The sequence below is a fragment of the Salvia splendens genome, unplaced genomic scaffold, assembly GCF_004379255.2.
Source record: "Salvia splendens isolate huo1 unplaced genomic scaffold, SspV2 ctg716, whole genome shotgun sequence".
Classification (NCBI taxonomy): domain Eukaryota; kingdom Viridiplantae; phylum Streptophyta; class Magnoliopsida; order Lamiales; family Lamiaceae; genus Salvia; species Salvia splendens.
The window spans coordinates 1-11,115 of record NW_024599385.1 but is presented as its reverse complement, the minus strand read 5'-3'; the positions used below and the strand labels follow the sequence as shown (position 1 = coordinate 11,115).

The 11,115-nt window shown below is 42.7% G+C and overlaps 2 protein-coding genes across 4 annotated transcripts; one reads left to right on the top strand and one right to left on the bottom strand.

The window, feature by feature from the left end:
• Positions 1–1,503: 1,503 nt before the first annotated feature.
• On the top strand, positions 1,504–2,787 carry LOC121791088 (carbonic anhydrase 2-like; the record flags this gene model as incomplete). Its single annotated transcript, XM_042189132.1, has 3 exons — positions 1,504–1,533; positions 2,269–2,374; positions 2,461–2,787. Coding segments are annotated over 3 exons (301 nt in total), but the record flags the coding sequence as incomplete, so codon positions are not given.
• On the bottom strand, positions 2,746–4,922 carry LOC121791089. 3 transcript variants are annotated; one of them, XM_042189134.1, is made up of 6 exons: positions 4,818–4,922; positions 4,108–4,256; positions 3,861–4,022; positions 3,585–3,707; positions 3,348–3,491; positions 2,746–3,263 (listed from the first exon to the last, which is right to left on the bottom strand). In XM_042189134.1, exons 2-6 carry the CDS (start codon positions 4,231–4,233, stop codon positions 2,823–2,825), a joined length of 996 nt encoding a protein of 331 aa, XP_042045068.1. In that variant the 5' UTR covers positions 4,234–4,256; positions 4,818–4,922; the 3' UTR covers positions 2,746–2,822. The 3 variants fall into 3 exon arrangements, with proteins under 3 accessions (XP_042045068.1, XP_042045067.1, XP_042045069.1); XM_042189133.1 differs by having other exon boundaries at positions 4,108–4,239; XM_042189135.1 differs by having other exon boundaries at positions 3,861–4,019; positions 4,108–4,239.
• Between the last annotated feature and the right edge of the window lie 6,193 nt (positions 4,923–11,115).

The following is an 11,115-nucleotide window of genomic DNA, read 5'->3' as shown; positions in this document are numbered from 1 at the left end:
ATATACCAGCCACCCTTGTTGTTGTTAACAAGGTTGACCTCTTCAGTGACCACAACAATGAGGTCGTTCTCATCCCAGTCCTTGAACTCCTTCTCAACGACGTGGGCAGCCGGCTTCTTCTTCTTGCTGCGGCAGTCTTTAGCAAAGTGGCCTTGTTTGCCACATTTGTAGCAGTCGCCTTCAAACTTCTTTGAAGGCTGCTTTCCCTTCCCTTTGTCGCTTGGACGGTTTGGGCGAGGGCGTTTGTTGGAGGGACCGCCCCGCTCCAACAGGTTGGCTTTGGCTTCATTTGGGGTGAATCCCTTAGCCTTTTGGTCGCTTTTGCGCACATCTGCCTCAATGCGCAACTTCACGATCAAGTCTTCAAAGGTCATCTGCTTTCGCTTGTGCTTGAGATAACTCTTGAAGTCCTTCCAACTTGGAGGGAGTTTGTCAATGATCGTGCACCTTAGGAACTTATCGGGCAAGGTCATCCCTTCAGCCACTAAGGAGTGGATGATCATTTGGAGCTCTTGGACTTGCTCCATGATGGGTCGAGAGTCGACCATCTTGTAGTCCATAAACTTGGATGCTACAACCTGTTCAGTCCCTGCAGCATTGTCTATGCTATATTTCTTCTCTAGGCTCTCCCACATTTGTTTAGATGTGGTTACATTGGAGTATACATTATAGAGGCTATCATCTAATGCACTTAAAATAAAGTTTTTACATAGATAATCCCTTTTCTCCAAGCCTCATAGTCCGCCATGACTTCGAGCCTAGTCTCTTGGTCGCTTGGCGCGGGCGGCTCGTTCTCCGTGAGGAAGTTGGCGACGCCCAATGTTGTCAAGTAGAACAACATCTTTTGGTACCACCTCTTGAAGTCTGATCCTCCAAACTTGGGTGGTTTCTCGGCTGGTGGCATCATTCTTGGTGCCAAAGGTGCCGCAGTTGGTCCTTGGAAGGAACCAATTCCGTTGCCCCCGAAGGAGCCAACAACGTGGTTGGGCATAGAGCCCCCACCATTCACGTTAGGCATAGAGCCCGCCATGAACGTACTATCCCGGAAGGGACTAGCACTCGCATGAGACCCGAAGGCCCCAGCATTCGTGTGAGGCCCGAAGACCCCAGCACTCGATCCATTAAAGGATCCGAAGGAACCACTAAAAGTGGAACCAACCGATCCACTCGAGGTGGATCCACCAGTGAGCCCAAGGGGGTTAACGAACTCCCAAGGGGTTGTTGATGAAGAGGGATAGCGCCCGGGAGTTGGCATCATCGTTGGAATCGACGACGTGTTGACCGGTCCAGTGGTCGCCATGGTGGAAGGAATGGCGGCGGTGGTGGCGGCAGCAGTGGTGTTAGATTCCGTCGACATCTCCAGCAAAGGTGTTTAAGTTTCGAAATTATTAAGTTCAGTTTAAAAGGTCCAAATCCCTTCAAAGGCAAGTTATCTCGTCTTGCGATTGTTGGTTTCTGGGGATTACAAGAGATAACAGAACCGGGCGTAATACAACCCAAAAGAAAGGAAAAGAAGGAACTGAACTTTAGAAAGTACAACGTAGAAACGAAACTACTAAACCAGTATGATTAGCCGAGTCGAGGAGGCCTCTTCCCGCAAGACGAGATACGCCCCGGTAGTGCTCTTCGGCTTGGCGTGTCGTCCCCAAAGGTAAAACGGCTACGTCTCTATTGATGCAGCACCGCAATCAGTAGAGCTCCGACGAACGGGATGGAGGAGAGGGCAGAGCTTCGACAGAAAACAATGCAGAGAGAGGGAGAGAGCTTATGATGCAGAATGCTTGTATGTGTGTCTCCTAATGCAGTGGTATGGCTAGCCTATTTATAGGCCAAGCCACCATGCAGGGTCAACCAGCCATTGAAGGCTCATCATGGCAATTCGTAACCGACGTCGGTTACAGGCGTGTGGCTGGAGTGTGCCACCCGTGTGTGGATTTCTCACGTGGCAGCCGTGACTGACCAATTGCCAAGATCCAAGATCAAGATCAAGATCAAGATCAAGATCGGGATCGGGATCGGGCCCGCGGCCATCGAGATGCAGACTTTCATGTTATGACATGTGTACTAATCATATGACATGTGTACTAATCATATGACTCTAACTGAATCAAAGATGCAGACTTTCTGGGGGAATAAATGTTTAATCTTATTTCTGCTTTTAACTTTTTTTTTTCTAAATGAACAGTTGTACATCTTTTGTACTAACATTTCCTCTGTTGCTTATGAAAAATGCATATCTTATGTTTTATTTTTATACCAATGTTGCAGTGATTTCATAGAAGAGTGGGTGAACATCTGCAAGGCGGCTAAGGCTAAGGTCCGGACAGAATGCAAAGACTTGGATTTTGGAGAACAATGCAGTCATCTTGAGAAGGTAAGAAGAAACATGTATTTTAAACCAGTCATTCAACGCTGGATTCAATATATGATTTATAAATTGGTTATGACGATGATGAACAGGAAGCAGTGAACGTGTCGTTGGGTAACCTATTAACCTATCCATTTGTAAGGGAAGGTGTGGTGAAGAAAACTCTGTCGCTTAAGGGAGGGCACTACGACTTTGTCAAGGGAGCCTTCCAGCTCTGGAACCTCGACTTCAACCTGTCTCCTTGTCTATCACTATGAGCCACACCAGCATTGTTAATTCATGATTCTTCAGATCAAATGTTGTAATTTCTTGGTGTTGAATAAAATGAGTTTACTTTCAAAATGTGCGCATTGTGTAAACTGTAAAGTGACTTGTAATAACAAGGAAATGAGTTTTGGAATGAGATTAACTTTTATGCACTTTCATCATGAATGATCAGTGGAATGAGATAAACTTAAGAGAGCTTTGAATTCAAGAACAACCTTCTATGGGAATGCCTTGCAGTTTTTCTCCTGACTGCCCATCTCTCTTTGATGTTTTTACGAACATGGTCTTGTCGAGTTTCTGCGGGTTCTCCATCGTCTCCATTGCCGGAAGCTTGCCTGATTCGGGTAGATTCAGCGAGCAAATCGGTGATCAACATTTCAGTGGTCTTTGTAGTGATCCCTCTGAGGTACCAGGAAATGGGTGGTGGAGGAACAATGGCCGGTTGTATCAGCTGCTCTAGCTTCAACCTTGATGCGATCCTTCCTAAGCCATTGCTGCAAGAGACGTAGTCCGCCACAGAATTCGGTTTGAAGGGATGGCAGAGCTCTTCATCCACAAATAAAGGTTCCATTTTCCAGCTACCTTCAAATTTTTCCATGAATCCTGATTTTATCTGTTTGAACTTCATCTGACAGACAGGGAGAACACCTAATGTCTTGAAAAGACAAATATAGAGCTAACACATCTATTGAGGAAATGATCATGTCCTTACAGAATGATCTTCTCTGTTTTGGTCGACTAAAACATTAACGGAGATCGTTCCCGACCACCAAAGGAATCTCCAAATTGCTGCTTGCTCCAATTCCACCACCTGCCTTAATCCTTCATCCACTAATACCTTTCTAGAAATTACTTCCTGAATACATCAAAGAAGAAGGCTACAGGGTTGGTAGACAGAATGATTCCCGAGTAAATGATTAAATAATTTAGAGATAATTAACTTTGTTACCTTGATGTTTTTGAATACTCTCTTATTGTCAGGGTCTGTCACAATGTTGTATACAGCATCCGGAGGCAACCCAGCATCAACACTCACACTAAGGCATGAAAGAGAACCTTTAGGGATGGTTACCTGCACGTTGTTGAAAAAAATCAAACCACGAGATTCAAGAAAGTACACATAGTTAACGATAGGGACTATCTAGGCTTGCATATGTACTCTAATAACACAAACATTAAACGACATTGTAATAACGCAGGGTGGAAAATGTCAGACTTTTGTCACCTTTATACACGGAGGACGTTCCACCCACTCTGGATTGTGTTTCCATGCTTCCATTTGCCTCTCTAAACTCAAACTTGTGGTAGACAACTCTTTGTTGTTTCTGGCAGATAACTCAGAGGATCTGAAATGGTCATTCTTCTTCAATTTTTTAAAACTAAACTGCTGCATCAAGACAAGACGCGTAAAGTGAAATCAAGAACTGAACTGGACTTCCATTCTTCAAATACAAATGAGGGCAGTCACCCACCTTAACATACTTCGGGAAGTATGAGGTGAAATTACGCAATCCTTCAGTCAGAAAATTAGGATGTTCATTAGCCTTTTCTTCACTTGGATTAGCAGTGCTTGATGCAGTAGTTTTCTCCTGAGCCATCTAAACCTGCGTAATTGTCATATCTAGGGTCGGGTTTAATACTTCAACTGAGAAATGTAAGACAGTGAAGTGAAGTTAAAAAATGGCTTTTCTTATGAAACAAGGGATAAACCCATAAACAAGGTCAGTACAACTTAATTGTCCAACCATCAAAACAAGATATACTATCATAACACTTAGCTATAAAGATAAATCACTTAATGTTACTTGGAATTTCCAGTTTTGAAGCAAAAATGAAATGAAAACATTCTAACACATGGAGTATGTTCAAGTAATTTAAGAATCAAACAATTGCAGAATCAAAAGTAAAATCTTGATTGAAGAATCTACTACTCCACTTATCTACATAACAATTAACAAAGGCATATGATGGATGATTCAACTTCTAAATAATTGGGGAAAGCAAGGCTTTCATTATAACAGTCTTCAAAGAACTCCAAAATTACAATAAGAAACAGTATTTAAAAACAATGCATCAGAAAAATCATGGGCATCAAAGTATATGCAAATAGGATGCAATTATGAACCCTGAATGATAGATCCGTACAGTTATAGAAATTAAGCTGACGGGAAATGTCGATTACCTTAAACAATCTACTACAAGAATCCCAGAAAAGTTTGGCTATACTGACTTCATTCCTTTGCCCTTTGAGTTGAACTTTCTGTCCAACATTAACTGACAAATCCATTTTTCCATCATTTATTCATTGAATTATCCCTTTTTGGAAAAATATTTTCTTTTTTGGTGCCAAATTCCAAACGGCAAGGAGCTTAGCATTGGGCTAAGGAGCTTAGAAATTAGAATGAGTTATATATAACGGGTTGTTCCTTATGCTAGTTTAAGGCCCAATAGAGCTTAGCATTGGGCTAAGGAGCTAAGCCCATTAAATTAAAAACTGTATTATTGCAAATACTCCCTCATTAATTGTCACTCTTTTCCATTTCGGTTCGTCCCTCAATAATTATCACATTTCATTTTTACCATAAATGGTAAGTAGGTTCCGCATTCAACTAACTCACTTCACTCCCATTTTATTATAAAACCAATATAAAAAAGTGGGTATCACATTCAACTAACTTTTTCAATCAACTTTTCTTTACATTTCTTAAAACATGTGTCCGGTCAAAGAGTGACAATTAATCGGGGACGGAGGAAGTATTAGTTTAGGAGTACATTATATGTTCAACTTTATACAGAAAATCATTTTGACTCTATATATCTTAGTACGGAGTATTAAATTAATCTTGTAACATTTCCTCAGTCTCACGTGTACATCTCATCGGTTGACTTCAGGATGTAGTATATAATTATGTCTCCATGGAATTTCTTTTGAATTTGCTGGAAAAGTTGACATAATGACATATACAATTATTTGCACATGACTAACAATTTACGGTTCCAATTCTACCACTGAATTTTAGTCAAAAATTGGATTGGTGAGGCATTGATCTAGATTCTAGATGCGTTTTTTTTGTTGAATAGAAAAGATCCATATAAAGAATATTAATTATATCATTTTATTCCTCTTGAATTAGACAACGATTTTGAATCTAAATATATTATTTTGGCGTTGTGTTCCACACATTAAATTGCATTGTCACCTAAATAATTTGTCCTCTCCAAGATTAAATATTACAAGTACTATTATTTTACACAATCTAATAATCTCATTCAACAAATCGAAATTTGATGAGTTGTATTGAGCACACTAACTGCCACATCATGAGATCGTGACTAAGAGCATCCGCAATGGGCGGACGATGGCACGCCCGATGGCGCGCATCGTCCGCGCCATCGGGCGTGCCATCGTCCGCACCCATTGCGGGTGCGTTCCATAGGGCGCGGACGATAGTCGCGCCCTATACTTCGGTCGCAGAGGATAGATGGTCATCGTCCGCGCCATCGTCCGCCCCATTGCGGCTGCCGCGGACGATGGTCATCGTCCGCGCCATCGTCCGCCCCATTGTGGAGGTCGCGGACGATCGACGCGGACGATGGTACGAGGTTTTGATTTTCTATTTAAATCTCGTTTCTCATTCAGTTGTGCATACGAACATATCGACTATCTCTTTACATATTCTCTCTCTATATCCAACCAAAATGAATCTCGGCGACACCAATAGTTCTAGTTCGTCTGAATCTGGTGGTTCTAGATGCAGCCGTTGAAGAGGCCATGGCGGCATGCTATGCGCAAATGCAGCACGAGAAGGAGGCGGCGGCCGCCGCGGCTGAGCAAGTCCATTGGCCTATTCGACATAGGTCGTATGTCCGACGCGACCACCAGAAGCTCACAGACGTCTGGTCGAAGACTATTTTGCCGATCAACCGCGATGGGGCCCGACTGTTTTCCGCCGCCGGTTTAGAATGTCGAGGTACCCTTTTTCTCAGCATTGTTCGTACATTGTCTTCACGTGATGAATACTTCACGTTTCGGGAGGACGGCATCGGGAAACCCGGCCTTACACCATTGCAAAAGTGCACGACTGCTATTCGTCAGTTGGCATACGGCACCACGGCGGACCTTTTTGACGAGTACCTCCACTGTGGGGAGACTACAGGCCGCGAGTGTCTGAAGAGCTTTTGTCGGGGGATAGTTGAGGCCTATGGCGACACATATTTGCGCAAGCCGACAGCCACTGATTGCCAGGGTCTGATGCAGATGCACGAGAGGGCGCACGGGTTTCCCGGGATGCTCGGGAGCATCGACTGTATGCACTGGGAGTGGAAGAATTGTCCGACGGCGTGGAGAGGCCAATTCACAAGTGGATACAAGGGCAGCCACCCGACGATGATCCTCGAAGCCGTCGCTGACCATCGGCTCTGGATCTGGCATGCTTACTTCGGCGTAGCCGGGTCGAACAACGACATCAACGTCCTCAACTCGTCCACCCTCTTTACCGACCAATGTAACGGCAACGGCCCGACCATCGAGTTCACTGCCAACAGACGCCAATACCATATGGGTACTACTTGGCCGATGGCATCTACCCACGGTGGCCAGTTTTCCTAAGACGGTCAGTTGCCCATTGGTGAGAAGAGGGTTTTATTTATGCAAAAGCAGGAGGCGGCACGGAAGGATGTCGAGCGGGCATTTGGGGTGCTCCAATCACGGTGGGCAATTGTGAAAGGGCCGGCTCGTTTCTGGTACAAGGAAGTCATCGCCGATGTCATATATGCGTGCATAATCATGCACAACATGATAGTCGAGAGTGAAGGCGGAAGCATCACCGACTGGAATGAAGACGACCGTGCATCTAGCTCTTCCGGCACATCGACCGACACACCCGATAGAGGGTTACCGTTAGGCTTCGAAGAGGTTCTATCTAGACAGGCCTCAATGCGCAACCAACAGGAGCATGCGCAGCTCATGAGCGACATGATTGAAGAAGTGTGGGCTCGTAACCGCCGTCGCTGAGTTTGCGTTTTTTTAATTCGCATTGTAATGTATTAATTTTTATTAAATGAAATGAAGTTTTTGAAATTCTTATTTTAATGTATTATTTTTTTTTAAATTCGTATGGATTTTGTAAATATTAAAAAATGATGATGTGGCGCGCCATAGGGCGCACCTTAGGGCGCCCCACTGCAGGTGGGGAGGTAGGAGGATAAAACTGCTGACGTGGCGCGCCTTAGGGCGCCCTATTGCTAATGCCTCATAAACTTACTAAGCATAGTAGTAATAAGAGAACTACATAACTATTCGTGGAATTAAAATAAATTAATAAACCAAATTGTATTTGAAATTTTGAACTATACAAAGCCTAATCAACATTATCATAGGAGTACTTGACAACGATATGATTTAAAGTAATATAGGGAATCTCTTAATAATCATATTTAAGGTGTGTTTAATCAATTTTATTTTAATGGAAATTGTAATAATTAGATTAGCCTATGCTATGCCCACTTCTCCGTTCCCATTTATTGCAACTGGGCTGCCTTATAATTAGTAACCTTTAATTACAAATTAATAAATCCTTTTTGGATTAATTAGACACACAACTAATTGCCTTTAATTATGTATGGCTAATTAGGCAGTTAGGGGTAATAAACCACAAAATAATTTGGAACTTTTTTATAAAAAAACAGCACATGTGGATCGTGGTACATATTTATTGAGCACATCATTATTACCCACTATATAACTAAAATTTAAGAAACTTTTATTTTTTTTTGTAATTATAAGAGATACTCCAATATGCTCCTTAATTACGAAAAATATAGTACTACAATGTTACTACTTACTACTCCTATTTCATAATTAAAAAGAGAAATATTCAAACTTCAGATGTGGACTAAGATCGGTTCAACTGCACTTGGAGCATCCACAACCGTGCTCTTGCCAGCGGCACGGTTGTGGGCCCGACCCCACTTTTTCTACCTGCTCTCTGGCAAGAGCACAACACCCACAGTTGTGCTCTTCCGCAAGGACGAGCATAATTAATTTAAAATTCAATTACACAAAAACATTTCCATAATACTAAATTCATTAAAAAACCACAATAAATATTACAAATTACAAATAAAATAAAAGACATAATTAAAATCCTAAAAATTAAAATTACGTAATTAAAATCATAAAAATTAAAATTACATAATTAAAAAAATAAAAATTAAAATTACATAATTAAACTCCTAAAAATTAAAAATACATGATTATTGGCTAATATTACCCGAGGAAGACTACGCATCCGGCGACACCAACCCCAATTGTTTTTTGAGACCCAATATCATGTCCTCGTGCGTTTGAAGTTGCGTGGGGGTCATAGTTGACCTATCGGCCATATTGAGTTGGGCCAAAAGGGCCCACAACGAGTTGTTCGGGGGTGGTGGAACATAGGGTTCGGGGGCGGGGGAGATGGAGTCGCGGCGCGACGGCGTTCGGCCGCCGCCTTCTTCCTTCCTTGCGGTCGGCATCGGGAACCGCTTGGTCCGGCGTCGGGGCTACCCAAGTTAGCTTCGGCGAGTTGGCTAGCCACTTCTTCGCCGGCATCGGATAGGGATGCCGACCGTGATCGTTTGGAGGAGCCGCTAGAGGCGGATGTTACGCCTCCCAGATACTTCGGGTGCGTCCTCGTTTCCTGCCAAACATTTAGGTACTTGAACGACTTACCGTTCATGGATTGGTAGGTGCTCAGCGCCGCAGTGATGATGTCGACCTCGCTCCGGCCGCTCCCGACATTCCGCGACTCCTGGAGGAAATAGCCATTGAACTTGCCATTTCGTCGTTGGCTCGGCCGATGCAGTTGCGCACCATACTCTCGTTGCGCTCGATCGTTCCCGGCGGCCGGTTTGCATTGTACCGCCGAGAGACGCGCCACCAAAAGTGATCGCCGGATTGGTTCGTGCCAACCACCGCATCTTCGGAGATTTCCAAGTACGCCCTGAACAATCTATCCATCTACGCCGGTGAGTACGGTGTGTGGACACCGGCGCGAGATGGAGGAGTCGGAGTTTGGGAAGGGACGGGAGGCCTAGGCTCCGGTGTCCACCCGTATCGCCCATCGGAGCTACCTTGCTCGTCGACCGGGTATGGGGCTGAATAGTCCGTTTCCGGACTAGGAAACGGTTGTGAACCGAACCATTCGGGGTTCCAACCGTGGGAGCCCGTAGGGTTATCATCTTGGCCGGACATAGTGATGTTGTAGGGTATGAGAGAATGAAGATGAAAATGGATATGAGAGATTGAAGATGAAAATGGATATGAGAGAATGAAGATGAGAATTGTGTAGTTTGATGTGAATTTTTTGGAGTGAAGTTGGGGGTATTTATAGATGAAAGTATATATTTTTGGGGTAAAAAATGAAAAAAAAATTAAAAAGTGGAAAAAAACGGTTATAAACAGATATATTTTTTTGGGAAGTGAATTTTTTTTATCAATTTTTTTTATTAAAAACCAATTTTTTAATTAAAAAAAAATTTAAACACAACGGCTATGCCGTTGACGAATCCCAGCTCGCTGCCAGCAGCGCGGACGGCCGTGGCGACGAACGCCACCGTAGTGGATGCTCTTAGTGAAATATTAATATGATTTGAGAATATGATTTGAGATAGTTTGCGTCATGATGCTTACATGTAGAGGATAAGTTCAAGTTGTGCGAAGCTTATCTCTTTTCCCCAAGGTAAACTGATTTTTGGGATGACATATATTTTTTGCATTTGATTGTTTGTTAAAATAAAGCTAATAAGTATTACCTACAAAATAAAAAAAATATTAATATATTATGATGATATCAAATGCTTACTTAGATCTAACATAATTTACCATTTCAAAACACAAGCTATCTTTTTGTCTGAAAATACCTCAAGGATGGGATGTAAAAATAATTAGAAAATTAAAGTTAAGTATGTAGAGGCAGACGTAAAAAAGCGGAGTATCATAAATAAAGGTTAGTATGAAGATGGAGAGAAAAATGATTTCGCTTATAATAATAGTGTTGTTCAAACTTCCAAATCAAATCTAAATTTCTGTCAAAACCAACCAACTAGTAGTACTACTATAAAAATATCCCTTCATTCACTCAAATCTCTCTCTCTCTCTCTTTCACAAACTAATTACCCAAAATTCAGCTATGCAGGCTCAAATAAGCAGTGATGATGTGAAATTGGAAGAAAATGAGGCAGAGGAATTTTCATTTATATGTGGAGGAGCAAATACGTCAGCTATAGCAAATGGGCAGATCAAACCGATTTTCCCGTTGCGCGATAATTTGCCGGATCGGTCTGCAACTCGACCGGATTTTCAAAAATCAAGGATCTGCGGCTCATCAACATCAAGTGTATTTGAAGAGTAAGGCGGTCGTACTTGCCACTACTGTAATAATGCCGGATTCACTATCTTGTAACTGAGAAAATCGGACTTCTAGGCCAGTTGGCTATAG